Consider the following 15456-nt stretch of genomic DNA (forward strand, 5'->3'; position numbering starts at 1 on the left):
AAGCCTTGAATGGTTTGAGCATGCTCAATGCTGATGAAATTCTTTCTCTTGCTCAGAATAATCACCTGACAGGGCATAAATTCAAATTGAGGAAAGACAGAATTAGGATAGATGTGCGGAAATTTGCCTTTAGCCAGCGGGTAGTTGGTTGGTGAAATAGACGTCCATCCCTTGTAGTGGAAGTTGATAGCCTAAATAAATTTAAGGCTCAGCTGGACAAGTATTTCGAATGAACGGAGGGGGTGAAGTGGAAGTTTTTTTTATTTTTATTTTATTTTATTTATTTTTTTTTTATTGGTTGATGCTGCATAAGCTTGCTTTCTTGCATCATATGCCTCTACTAATGCTAATGTTGTGAACATGGAAAGATCATTCTTTGCATTTAAAATGAAACACATTTAAAAATATATTGTGATTTATTGTAAGAAAGGTTATTCCATGTAAAATGATATTTCTTTTAAAAGTTTTTATTTAATAGTTTGTTACTTTTAAATCCTGAATACAGAGAAACTCTAATTTAATTAATAAGTTTGTAATATACGTAAACAGAGGTAATAAATGTAAAAATTTTATTGCATATATTTTTGTATATTTTATTGCACAATTCGCCTATTTTTAGAGTGTATTATCTGATGTCTGTTTATCACCTTTACAATATTTGTTCATTATTGTGCAGAAATCGATTAAAAACTAGCAGGCATTCTAAATGTTTGAACAAATGTGTAATGACAGTTATAGTTTTGCTAATAAAACATCAAAAGTATTTCAGTTAAGAAATTAAAATATATTTACATATAAATTTAAATATTTACATAATTAAATATATATTTCTAGCAAAATGTTATTATTTCATGAGTATAATATAATATAAATATACCTTGCTCCCACAAACAAGCAGCTCTACTTCCTCTGGCCTGAAAAGCATTTTGAGCGGACTGTCATCGGTTACCATTTGAAAACCTCTTCGAAAAGCACGGAACTGTTTTTCTATTGACTTGTTTAACAGGAAGTCTGCATAAAGATCTACAAATTCCTGAGGGGAAAAAATTAACTAAGGAGATGTAATCTGACAAAATATAAGGAAAATAATCTATAAAATTAAAACACCATACAAGTGCATTAAAAATAATATTAAAGGGAAAGTGCACCATTTTTATTTAGTAGTTACTACTGGCAAAATGATATAAAAAAGCAAGCACAGACAGTACCAGCCGAGAAAAAAGAAAAAAAAAAAAAAAAAAAAGAGAGAGAGAGAGAAAAGAAAACAAATTGCATACTTCATTTCGTCGCTCATAATAATCTGTCTAATTTGCCTTTAAATTTATTTATTCAAGCTTCCCACTTCCATAATACTAGGTAGAGGTTCATTCTATGACTGATTATTGTTTGGATGAAAAATTTTTGAAGATTTACGAGGGGTGGTACGAAAGTAATGCCTCCTAATTTTTTAATCTGAAAATTTAATTCCTACAACCATGCCTTTTACATCAATTAATCCATAATCATTAATAAACACACTGTTATTTTTCAACAAAGTCACCATAATTTTCTATGCACTTGTGCTATCTCTGAGTCAGATGCTGTATTCCAATCCTGTAAACGTCCTTACTGTTTCTCTGGAGGGTTTTGCAAACACTGTGCTTGAACTGGTTGTTGTCTGCAAAATGGGGTCCATAGAGTGTATCCTTCAGCAGGCCAAAGAGCTGATAGTAGGAAGTTGCAAGATCCGGGCTACGAAAAGAGTGAGGAAGAACAGTGCACCCCAGTTTTGCAGTGTCCTCCATCATGTGCACACTGGTGTGGTGTTGTGTGTTGTCATGGAGAAGAAGAACCTCATTAAGGTTTTTGTCAGGTTGAACTCTACGGATGCAAGTTTTCAACTTTTTCACATATCGATCTGAGTTGATTGTGGTGCCATGTTCCAAGAAGTCCACAAGCAAACCCCCATCTTTGTCCCAAAACACTGTCGGAATGGCTTTACCGACAGAAGACTTGTCTTTTAAACTTCTTGCAAAGTGAATATTGATGGAACCACTCCATCAACCGTCTCTTTGTTTCATGGTTATAATGGTGGATCCAGGTTTCATCACCTTTAACTATATGTGAAAGAAAAACCTCTCCTTCACTCTCGTAGTGCTGGAGAAGTTCCATAGAGATGACTTTCCGGGCTTCTTTGTGCTCATGTGTCAGTATTTTCGGGACCCAATGGGCGCAAACCTTGTAGTCTAGTTCCTTTATGATGGTTATCACAGCAGGTTTCCCTATACCTACTGCATCGCACAATTCATATGTTGTGATGTGGCAGTACTCTTTCATCAGTATGTCGATTCATTCAGCTCATGTTGTCTATTATCACTAATGTTACTGGCTGGCTGCTTTGGGGTTTGTAAACAATTCCACTTTCCCCACTCTTAAAGTGTCTTTTAACTGTACTCACATCTACAGTATTGTCACCATAAAGATTTTTGAGATGCATATGGATTTTGAAAGCTGTTACTTTTTTCTTGGTAAGTAATTCAATCACCACTCTTTGCTTGATATGTATATCTGTAACATCCACCATTTTGAACTATCCATGTGCTGCACTCACGAGACCAATCACAGCACCACTCAGTATGGTGAAACTAAAGACCTCTAGTGACTACTCAGTGATAGACGAAATGATCTGTGGCGCTGCATTTGAAAGTAAAAAATTAGGAGGCATTACTTTCGTACAGGTCCTCGTATTCTACAACCATCCATTTTTCAATTAAAATTTAAAATAGAATCTCTTGTAACTGCCAAAAACAAAAAAGAGATAATAAAAAATGAGGTTCTCATAGAATAAATAAATTATGAGGTAAAAAAAATTACAAGACACTGATCTTCAAATAATATACAGTAAAACCTCATTTTAAGGGACCCCAATTTAATGGACTTCAGAAGCAAGACAGCCTGTGAAGCAGGCTTTTGTCCATACATGACCCAGTAACATGAATGCCTCAGTGTAATGAATCAGTTAAAATATCAGCTAAGATATTTTAACAATAAAACATCCATTGTAAAATTAACAATAATTTGAAAAAAATTAAGTGCAAATTTAACTGTCAACTAACGAGAAGGCTGACCTTTCCATTGTCAATAGAGTATCAAATATAAAACCCATGTGTTTTGAGCAAGTACTCTGCACTTGAAAGTGTCCTGATAGATACTCTCCTTCTCTTACAAGGTCAGCAACATCTCAGTGAAATATGTAAACAGTACCCACTTCATGGATCACAATACAGAAACTCATACCCTCTTTTGAGTGATTGTCTGCCCATTCATAAATGTGGACCATTTATAATAAAAAAAAATACTGCAATAACTGTATCAAAAGCAGAGCACTATTTTAAAATTTAAAGTACAGAATTTATAATGAAGATTAATGATTCAGAGGAGGCAAACTTTATATAATCTAACATAAAAATTAGTTACCTGTTTATTGGTTAGACTGACTAGCATTTGTTCCCCATTTTCTTTAAGGTCATGAGTAAGAAGACTACCAAACACATCTTGATAAGTGATACGAAAAGTTTGCATGAACACTTCTTCCATGTCTTCACCTTCATATGACAAAAGTCCCTCAAGTCCTTTGGCTAAACTCTAAAGAAAGAACACACACACATGCAAAAGCTACAAGATACTGAAATTCAAAATGTAAGAACATTATAACATTTAAAAAAATAAAAATAATTTAAAAACAGAAATGTCATTCTAGAAAAATATCTAAATATAACATAATTCTAGTAGAGTGAGACAATTTCAAATGTTATTATTTTTTAATTTATTTTATGTGATCAACTAAGTGAATGAACTGCTTCCTCACTATTGTATTATGCTCTTATTTAGTGTGCAGTATTTTTTTTTTAATCTTGCCAGATCTCAAAATTTTCCAGTGTGTGTGTGTGTGTGTGTGTGTGTGTGTGTAGAGGAATGTCCTAAGGATCAAAGCCATTGTTTTGATCTAGAGAAACAAACATTTGAACAAAGGTGGTGCAAAGATTTTTTAAAGTATCATTGAGGATACAGGTTTAAAAGGTTACAGTTTGATTCAGTTTATAGGCGTTTGGGGAAACTGCTAGTTAGGGAGAAAAAGAGAAATCTAGATCGGCATTTATCTAATGATATGGGTCAAAGTAATGCTTGTACCCACTTTAAGTATTCTTGTTTGTTGCCAGAACAGCCAATGTTGCCAAGACATCCTGAAGGTAGCAACATTTCAAAAGAGTGGGAAGATAAAGCTAAGGGGAAACAAGCCTAAATATCTGTAAAGGGTGTGTCAGGGTGGTAAACTATAGAAGAATATTTAGTCTTAACTGTGTCTACAGTAATTCCAGGAGTGTCATCAATAAAATGGCTGAATTCGAACTCCTGGTTAGGAAAACTAATGCTGCCATAATAGGGATATAATGAAACATGGTGCCACCCAGAAATTGAGGATGACAAGTTAAACTACAGTATATATAATGTATTTAGGAAAGATAGGGAAGACAGAAGAGGTGGTGGGGTCATGCTCCTTATCAAAAGCAGCTTGAGCATGAAAAAGCTTTTGCTGAGTCAGAAGTTACTTCTGCCAGCATACAATCTGTGTGGTGCTAGTTAGTTGGAATCAAAATGAGAGTGGGAGTAATCTACAGATCAGAAGATTGTGAAGAGTATACAGGAGTTGCTACATGCAGATGGAACGGGCAAGCAAATGTGAATGTCTTATTATAGGTGATTTAAATCTGCCCCTAACTGATTGGAATAAGTGAGAGGGAAACCTTCCAAGGGGAGCAAAACTTTAAATAAACTAGATGATTATTACTGGGACCAGTATATAACAGAAAATACTAGGGGTAAGAATATTCTAGACCTCATCATTACTCAATAATCAGATGACATCACAGGGCATAAAATAGAGGAAAATCATTGGCAGTAGTAATGACACAGTGGTTAGTTGGAAAATGAATAGATTGGGGGATTGCAGAGGGAGGGTGAGTACATTAGAATCGTGGAATACTTTCAAAGCAATAATCACAGAAACTATGAATGCATATATACCATTAAAAAATATAGTACAGCAAGAATGTTGGGATGAATGAATACTGAGCTAGCCAGTCTAATATAACAGAAAAGGATAACATGGGAAAGTTAGAGAGCAATGAAAAGTACTGAAGCCTACAACAGTTGCAAGTTGATCGGTAATAGTACCACAGATAACGTTAGGGAGGGCAAAGCTGAGTATGAAAAAGCACTGGCTAAGAGAGCCAGTGCTTTTTCCTCATTGATAAAATAAAATGAATCAGATCAGGCCCTTGTACAGTGGGTGCGAGAAAGTCTTAGATAACCCTGCTAATGAAATGAATAGGCACTTTATATCGGTCTTTACTGAGAAAAACCCTTTATGCTGAGGAGAGGCTGTGAAAGTAAGGCTGAGCCATCTGAAATTAATGATTTTAAAATTACAGATGACTGTTCATTAGAACTTTCAAGCCTATAGGCAAGTAAGCTCCTGGAGATGATGGCATATATCAAGTAGTTTTGAAGGAGGTGGCCAGAGATTGTATTGAACCATTGAGGTTAGTTATTAGGGCATCTTTGGACTTGGGAGAGATTACTTTGCATTGGAGAAGTGCCAAAATATCACCAATAAATAAAGGCAGTTCCAAGAGTGCAATTCAGGGACATTTAGATAGAAATAGAATTCTGAAGGTCACACAACATGCTTTTGTTAAGGGAAAATCATGTTTAACTAACCAGGTAAGCTATTTTGACACACTTACTCAAGAACTACATATAAGGAACAATTTTGATACAGTTTATTTGGATTTTAGTAAGGCATTTGACTCAGTCTCTCGTAAGAGATTACAGTACAAGCTCTCAGGGAATTACTGGAAAGATTTTAAGATGGACTGCAGGGCAGGAGACAGGGTTGAAAGCAGGGCTGTAGCTTTCAAGCTACAGCTTGAAAGGGCTGTAGCTTTCAAGCTACAGCCCTGAAAAATATTTACTGAAAATTAAAAAATAATTTTATTAGAATTTGATCCTTAGGCAATACTTATAGTTTAATTATTTTTAATATATATGCCTTATATATAAGTAAGTAAATATGCCATGTGTGTGAATATATATATATATTCACACACATATATACACACACACACACAAAGATATACGCTGTATTCCCTCTGGAATTTGATTAATAAGCACAGTATACTCTCTGCATACACAACATTCACAGAGTATACCTTTTGCTAATTTTAAGACTACAGTATTTGTTGTGAGTAATGTATATTCTTCTGATTGATGTTACGTTAGAAGTGGGGGTCCTCCATGGATCGGTTCCTGGACCACCACTGTTATTTCTGATTTTCGTTAATGACATTGATGAAGGGATAAAAGGTATATGTCAAAATTTGCAGACAACAAAGATTAGGAGAAGTGTTAATGATCAGTGCCAGACAGCACTCCTTCAGGATGATCTGAACAGGCTTCAAGAATAGTAAAAAAAACGGCATCTATGTTTTAATGCAGCAAAATTCAAGGCTTACACTCGGGAAACAGCAACCCCAAAATAACTTATACACTTGGTGGGGTTGAATTAAAAATGGTGGAGGAAAAAACGGATCTGGGAGTTATGGTATAGACATATATGAAGTTTTCTCAGCAGTGTAAACAGCCAGCCAGGAATGCCCATCGAGTCCTACTGATGGTTTATTGAACAACATCCTGTAGAAATAGAGAGTTCGTAATCCCACTGGATAAGACAATTAAAGACTGTGTTTGGAATACTATGTCCAAGTATGGAGAACTCATCTGAAAAAAGAAAGAGCTTCTTGAAACAGTCCAAAGAAGTACAACTCGCATAATGAGATCAGCATAAGGGTGATGGATGGTTGGTTGTTTAAGGATTTTATGGCACATTGGCATCTAAGGCTATAATGCACCAAGTCAAAAAGGTGTACAATATAAAAGTATAATATTATAATTGTTTATATATTATTGTAAAGGAGTATACGCTATAAAAAGTTCATAAAGCATAAAACGATAAAAACATTCTAGATAAAGTTATTTAAATTAATAAGTTGTAAAAACTTAAATATATCTGACACGTTGTCATTGTCCGATAAAATCTGTCTGAGTGTATAAGGCTCAGATAGATGGCTAAAACATAAACAACGGTCATTATAAAAAGACAGACATTCAATTAAAATATGACAGACTGTTAAAATGGTGTCACAATTTCTACACATAGGACGATCGTCTGCCCTCAGCAGATAGCAATGTGTCAAGTGACAATGTCCTATGCGGAGCTGAGATAGAACAACTTCCTCTTTTCGGTTCCTGCGCAGACTAGACTGCCAATGTTCAGTTACAGGCTTAATCTCAAATAACTTGTTTGCAGCCTGTCCATGCCATGAGTATTGCCATTGGGATACCAGTTTCTTTCTAATTACTTGCCTGTAGTCTGTATAGGGGACTAACAGGCAAGAGTTAAAGAGGTTCGCTGATTTGGCTGCAAAGTCTGTCATATCATTTCCTGAGATCCAGCAGAAACAAACATCAAATTCAGATTGTGAAAGGAAGTGCAGCTCCTGCTGTATCTGGGTCAGGACAGGATGAGGGTTGAACCTCATTGATAAAGCCTGCAATGAACTCAGAGAATCAGTATATATAATACATTTTTTGTGGTGGGTGGAGGATTGTATACGATCCAAGGCTAGCTCAACTACGTGCATCTCTGTAGTGAACACACTGCATTTGTGGGGGGATCTGCTCAGATACTGTTGTGTCTGGGAAAACAGCTGCAGATCCAAAGAAGTACAACTCACATAATGAGATCAGCATAAGGGTGATGGATCATTAACAGACACTTCTGACCTCGAGCCATCTGTGTAGACGGACAAGAAGTCAGAATGTTCAGAACACTGTGCTAAAAAGAGCTGCAGGTAGACAGCGGATGGTGTGCTATCCTTTCTCCAATTGTTAAGGGAGAGGTTGCAGTTTGGGACACGAGCATGCCAGGGTGGAGTGGGTTGCCCTGGTGACGGAGCAACATTGTCTAATGTGATGTTCAAATCACTAAGTAGCCTTTGGATACGAATACCAAATGATTGATTGGCAGTCTGCCAAGTGCTGTACAGATTTTCCCAACGTGGCTCAAAAACGGGTGGGTGTCACATTGGATGGTCTGGCAGGGATTTCAGTTTCGAAGCATACTGTAAAGACAACTGTTTCCTACAAAGCAATAACGAGGGCTCATTCGCTTCGACATATAGGTTCTGGATGGGAGACGTTACGAATACTCCAGTGGCAATACGGATCGCCCGATGGTGGATGGGATCCAGCCATCGGAGTATGCCGAGTCTAGAAGATGCATATACCTGGCACCCGTAATCTAACCTTGATCGCACAAGTGCACGATAGAGGTGCAAAAGGGTGCACCAGTCAGCACCCCAAGAATGTGAAGAGATTGCACATAGGATATTCAAAACTCTCGTGCACTTCGTACGTAGTTGATAAATGTGTTGTAGAAAGGTCAACTTTCTATCAAATACCAGCCCTAAAAATCTAGTCTCAGGTAGTATCTAATGGGATAGCATTAAGTCCAAGCCTCAATTCAGGTTTGGGGTGAAGATTGCGCTTTCTGCAAAAATGCATGCAAACAGTCTTCTGTGGAGAGACCCTGAATCCGTTATTCATTGCCCATGAGTTCAGATGGTCAGTGGCATGTTGCAGTTGCCTCTCAATTACCCTCATGTTGCAGGAATGACAGAATATGCTAAAATCATCAACATAGAGGGCACAATTTACAGTTGGAGGAAATTGTTCTGTGATGGTATTCACTTTGATGGCAAAAAGCGTAACACTTAAAATGGATCCTTGAGGTACTCCCTCCTCTTGACTAAAAGAGCGAGAGAGAGAGTAGATCCTACACGGACTTGGAAAGAACAATGAGATAAAAAGTTTTTTTAAAATTTGGGAGATGACCTCTAAGGCCGATGCTGTAGAGGTCTTTTAAAATTCCAAATCTCCAAGTTGTGTCATACGCTTTTTCCATATTGAAGAACACGGACACCAGGTGTTCTCGTTTTAAAAAGGCATCTTGAATGGAAGTTTTGAGCCTGATTAAATGGTCCAAAGTTGACCTGTTCCTACAGAAGCCGCATTGCAATCTGGAGATGAGCCCATTTGCCTCCAAATACCATATAAGGTGGGCATTGACCATTCTCTCCAGAATTTTGCACAGACAGCTGGTCAGAGCAATAGGACAGTAGTTCGTTGGGATTTTAGGATCTTTTCCTGGCTTAGGAAAGGCAAGCATGAATGCCTTATGCCAGAAATCCGGAAACTGCTTTCTTGAAATATTCTGTTGTATAGAAAGAGCAGTTGGTCCATGGATTTTGTAGACAGATGCTTGGTCATATCATAATGGATAAGATCTGGTCCAGCAGCACTTGCCTTGGAAAGAGTTAGAGCTGTTTTTAACTCTTCCAGGATGAACAGCCCATTATAGGGATAAGACTTTTTTGATTTAAAGTTAATTGGCTGCTTTTCGAGTTTTTCTTTCCAGACCAGAAATTCTGGAGAGTAAGAAGATGTTGATGAGATGACAGAAAAGGTCTCTCCAAGTGTGTCGGCTATTGCAGTTGGGTCCGCACTGACGCATCCATTACATTCCAGGATCGATGAAGGGTGTGATGTTTATTTACCCTTCATTTTCGGGATTTTGTCCCAGATAGATTTACTGCTGGTAGACTAGGTAATAGTAGATGTAAAGCAGATCCAGGATTCCTTTTGGCTCTGACGACAAGTATATCATGCTTTCGTGCATGCATGTTTGAAGGCTAAAAGACTGACTGTGGTAGGATATCATCAGAAAATACCCCAGGCTTTATTTTGTGCCTTTTTTGCTGCTGTGTATTCAGGATTCCACCAAGGTTTTGGAAATGGCGGGAACCGGTTAGATGTTTTTGGAATTGTAGCTGCAGCTGCATGGACAATGCTTTCTGTGATGTATGCCACTGCATAATTGATAAGCTCCTGACTGACTACACTGATGTTAAGGTCTACCAGGTATTAAAAGGTATTCCAGTCAGCCTGATCAATCTTCCATTGCGGTAACCTAAAAGGTGGGCATGGCCTCCCTTTAGGTAAGTTGGTTATCATGGGGAAGTGATTGCTTCCATAAAGGTTTTCCCCTACCTCTCAGGCGAGTGAAAGAAAAAGAGGGGGAGCATATAGAGAGGTCAATAGCAGAGAAAGTACAGGTAGGCATGTGGAAAAAGGTGTTAATTCCCACATTTAGAAGGAAAAGATCATTATCAGTAAGCATATGCTCTATGACACGTCCCCCTTCCATTAACGTCAGCACTAATCCACAGGGTGTTATGTCCATTGAAATCGCCCAAGAGTAAGACAAGAGTAGGCAGCTGCACAAAGAGATATCAGCCCCAGGTGGTAAATAAACCGAACAGACTGTTAATAAAAACCCTACCGTTAGGCGAACTGCTACCGCTTCTATTTTGGTAGAGACCAGAATAGTTTTTTTTTTTTTTTTTTTATGTGAACCCCAAAACACGAGAGGTATTAGAACCTATAGTACTTAGTACCGTGCTTGAGTTGGAGGTTGAGAAGACGAAAGAAGATATTTGTTGACATTGGACTTGAACTTCTGTAGATTGTAATTTTCAGGAAATATGTATGAAGAAAGGTTGTTCCACAAAACGGCAGTTGAATGAATAAATGAGGAAGATGAAAAGTTGGTTCTGTGGGTTTGAAGTTGGACAGTAGATGGATGTTGGCTGGTGGCAGCACGTGTTCAGACTATTTTGAAAGAGAGAGCAGGAATTATAGAAGCCAATTCAGAAGAACAGTGCCCATGGAAGTATCTGTAGAAGAGGCATGCAGTAGAAACAGTGTCTATGAGAAAGCGGGTGGAGAGACTCTGTTAGAGATGAATCATTAATTAACCTAACTGCCCTCTTCTGAATGGAATCAAGAAGCCTGAGAGAGGCTTTGGGGGGCACCACCCCAGATGTGGGAACAATATTCCATGGCAGGGTGGATTTGCAATTTATACAGAGTGAGCAGCGGTTTGGAAGAAAAGTAACGACGAGAGCGAAAGAGAAAACCAAGTTTTTTAGATGCAGAGGAAGCAATATTTGTAATGTGCTTGTGCCAAGAGAGATTAGAAGTCAGGGTAATCCCCAAAAGAGATATATCATTTTGCCTAGAAATCGGAGTGTCACCAAAGATAAGCATAGGAGCAGAAGAATCCTTTTTGAGAGATATAAGACAAGACTGAGTTTTAGAAGGGTTGAAACCAACTAAGTTGTCTTTGCCCCACCGGAGAATTACCTGAAGATCGGCATTTAAGGAATTGGTAGCAGATTTTCGAGAAGTTGAAGCTGATTGAGCTGGACAAGTTTTCTCAAAATGGAAAGTTGAATGCAATGTGCTATCATCGCCAAAACTATGGATAGGATTTCCAGTCAATGGAAGAAGGTCATTGATATATAAGAGGAAAAGAGTGGGGGAAAGAACTGAACCTTGGGCGACACCAGCATTAGTGGAGAAGTTAGAAGACAGAGAGCCATCTACCATCACCATCAGTGAGCGATTAGAGAGAAAACTGGATAACCAATTACTAAAAACAGTTGGCAAACCATAAGATGGAAGCTTGTTTAGAAGACCTTTATGCCAAACACGATCAAAAGCCTTTGAGATGTCAAGAGTAACTACTTGTGTTTCACCGAACCTTTCCATTGAATTAGTCCATAAATGGGTAACATAAGCCAGAATATCACCAGTGGATCGACACTGACGGAATCCATACTGGCGATTGTTGATCAGACCGAAGGTTTCTAGGTAGTTTAAGATTTGGCGGTTAATTGATTTCTCCATTACTTTAGAAAGAGTAGGAGTAATTGCAATGGGACGATAATTGGATGGGAGGGATTTGTCACCCTTTTTAGGAACTGGCTGGATATGAGCAAATTTCCAAGCAGAAGGAAAAACACTTTTGGAATAAGAAAGTGAGAAAAGGCGGCAAAGAACAGGAGTAAGTTCAGGAGCACATGTTTTGAGAACAAGTGGAGAAATACCATCAGGATCTGGAGCTTTCTTAGCATCAAGATTCATCAAAATCCTTTTGATATCCTTTTGACGGAATACCACAGGAGGCATTGAATGGAGCGTGTTGGGAATGGTGGGAGGTGTTTTACCAAGATCATTAATACATGAACTGGAAGAAAAAAGGGATGCTAGCAGGTCAGCTTTATCCTTGGCTGAAGTGACAACAGAACCATCTGGTTTGGACAGGTGGGAGCAGAGATGGGCAAAAGTTGCGGCCAATAGCTTTGGCAAGAGACCAGAATGCTCGGCTACCATTAGGGCAAGAAGCAAGTTTTCTACTCTTAGCCTGTTCAAACTCTAGTTTGGTGATTAATAACTGCTTTACAATTGTTGCGAGCTTTGGTGTAGGCAGAAAATGAAACTGAAGAATTAGAAACAAGCCAATTACGATATGCAACATTCTTCTCTTGGACAGCCTTAGCACATTTATTGGAAAACCAAGGTTTAGATAAAGGACGAGATTTTAAAGTGGAGTGTGGGATAAAGGATTCCATTCCTGCAAGAATAATTTCACTGACACGATCTGAGCAAACGTTGAAATCAGAACTTTTGAAACAGTAATCCGACCAAGGAAAAGAAGAAAAGAAGTCTCGCAGGTCATCCCATTTTGCATTCTCGTAATGCCAAACAACACGAGGTTGGGAATAGCTATGAGATAAAGGTTCCATTGGAGAAGAGACAATCACCAAGTTGTGATCTGAAGTGCCTAAAGGACCTCTCACTTTGACCGTGTACTTAGAAGGGTTGTTTGTGAGAAAAGATCAAGCGTATTGGCTGTATGATTAGGATTGTCCGGTATTTGTGTAGGTAAATGAACAATCTGTGCTTGGCTTTATCTTTCCTGGGGAAGTACAGATGCTGTCCAGTGTCCATTTCCTCCTCAGCAAAGAGCTCCAAGACTGAATCTTCTTGTACCTCCTCCTCCACGACATCCATGTTTTCTTGGGTACTAGGGGATACTTCAACTTTCTTAATCTTTTCTTTGAAAGTTGCTTTTGTTACTTGTGGAGCATTTGGAGGTATTGATATAGGAGTGGCAGCTGATTGGTGTTTCTGTGCAGGTTTTTGGGGGCTTAAGAGGTAACGCGCGATGGGAGTGAATGACTCTTTTGGAGGAATGATCGCGTCTGTCTGAGTTCTGATGGAACATCTCCCCATTATCTTTTGGGTGTAGGTGGGTTTTGTGATATTTAGAGGTTTCACCGCTTTCCCTGCTTTCTGGTATGATATGTTTAGCTCTGCCTTCAGCCGTTGGATTTCTTTTTCTTCTTTCCACCTCTGGCATGCTTGTGAGTAGGCTGGATGCTCTCCCTCGCAGTTAATGCAGGTGGGTTTTGGGGATGAACATGCTGTTGTTTCATGGTCCTTTGCACCATATTGAGCGCATGTAAGGACTCCACGGTAGGCCATTTGGTAATATCCATATTTCTGGCATTTAAAACACCTTAAAGGGTTTGGAACATATGGACATACTGGACAGTTGATGTAGCCAGTTTTAATCTCATCAGGAGACTTAGGTGAGTTAAAAGTCAGGATTATATTTCTAGTTTTGACACATTTCCCATCTCTACATGCATTAATTCTCTTTACAGCAATAACTACCTGTGGTTTCAGTTCTGAGCAGATTTCCTCCTCGGTAATGTCCCACTCTGAGATGACACCTCTCGATGAATTGAGAGGTGTCAATTGATGTTGCTTGGAGTAGCTGCTCAGACTGCCTGTCAGTTTTAGTTTCAATTAAGAGTCACCAGAATGGAGCCTCTTAACTGATTTGGGTGAACCTGCTAACCCATCTAACCCTTTCTGTATAAAAAGGGCGACATTTTGCCAATTGGTTTTTCGCTGGTAGAATGTATAATTAAAAACCTTGGAACAGGCCCTGATGATATTTCAGTTTGCTGTCTCTTTGTAGCAATAATGCTATCTGTGTCTTCATCTATATTTTCAGATAGGGACCGGGTTGGGGCCCCTGAAGAACTAAGTTTATCAGGATTCATGAAGTTTTGAAATTGTTCAGTGCCTGGGCTCCCCACCCTCCACGGAGCCCAAAGGGACACCCACTACCTGGCATGCAATAATGCGCTCGGGAGTGGAAAGCCAGGGCTACCCAGACACCATACCCACACTGCCGCCAGCCTGAATCCTGTCCCTCGAACCATGAGGGTAGGGGCATGGCATTGACACGGTTGACCCTCGCAGGCAAACCTACTAGCCGATTGATCCTAGCCAGGCCTTCCAGGACCACCCATCTTGTCGAAGCAGGGGCCAAAGTGGTGTATTGAAGCTGGGCCCCTCAACCACCAGGATCCTCCTTTCCGAATTCCCACGGGTCGCAGCACACGGCAAACACATTGGATTCCAAAGGGTGATGGAAAGACTGATTATGTGGGCTACAGAGTTTAGCAAACAGACACCTCAGAGAGGACCTGATTGAGGTTTATAAGGCTCTGAGATGGGTTAGTAAAATGAACAAAGGAAGAATTTTCACTGTTATAAAGAATTCCGGTACTAGGCCTCCAGAAATACAAATTACAGGGCACAAGGTTTAGATTAGATTGTAGGAAGTTTTCTTTTAGAGAGTAAGTTGTTGTTGACTGCCTTCGCACGTAGTTGAGACTGACAGCTTGAAGAAATTTAAAAGGTCAATTGGATAGTTACCTTTGTGAAGAGCGTACAAGTTAGTGCAAATGCATCATATTAGTACGCATCTAAACTCTGAATTAGCACAAATATGCAGTGGCCGCATCATTTAAGTTATATCTCATTGTGAATACCTTCACAACGTGTTGCCATGATATTGCACTACTTCGAATAAGTAACGCTTCACCAAAGGAGAAGACTGTTGTTACTTATTCTCAGCGGATACCATCACCCATGCCATCTGGGTGGTGGTATCCGCTAGAATAAGTAACAACAGTCTTCTCCTTTGGTGAAGCGTTAATTATTCGAAGTAGTGCAATATCATGGCAACACATTGTGAAGGTATTCACAATATGAGATATAACTTAAATGATGCCGCCTCTGCATATTTGTGCTAATTCAGAGTTTAGCTGCGTACTAATATGATGCATTTGCACTAACCTGTATGCTGTCTAAATCTCTTGTAGCCTGAGGCTAAAGCCCTTAACACATTTCAGTCTTCGAGAAGAGCATAATATGTACTTTCTTATCTCTCTCTCTCTCTCTCTCTGGCTGGTGCAGCATAAGTCTGTGGCTTCCTTGCACTATATGACTATACTAAATACTAATAGTAAATACTGCATATGATCAGCAGATATCCCAAAACAACACACGTATTATGTGGTACATTCAAGG

At 38.9% G+C, this 15456-nt stretch overlaps 1 protein-coding gene across 1 annotated transcript in view; it reads right to left on the reverse strand.

Moving 5' to 3' along the window:
• Ube3a (ubiquitin protein ligase E3A) overlaps window positions 1-15456 on the reverse strand; it is a 229840-nt gene that overhangs the window by 61248 nt on the left and 153136 nt on the right. The window contains exons 6-7 of the mRNA XM_090383626.1: window positions 3457-3624; window positions 878-1033 (exon numbers count right to left, since the gene is read on the reverse strand). Coding sequence (XP_090239752.1) covers window positions 878-1033; window positions 3457-3624 — 324 coding nt within the window. The remainder of the gene's footprint in view (window positions 1-877; window positions 1034-3456; window positions 3625-15456) is intronic.

The sequence above is a fragment of the Mastigoproctus giganteus genome, chromosome 10 (assembly GCF_048544385.1).
Source record: "Mastigoproctus giganteus isolate SK-2022 chromosome 10, ASM4854438v1, whole genome shotgun sequence".
NCBI lineage: Eukaryota > Metazoa > Arthropoda > Arachnida > Uropygi > Thelyphonidae > Mastigoproctus > Mastigoproctus giganteus.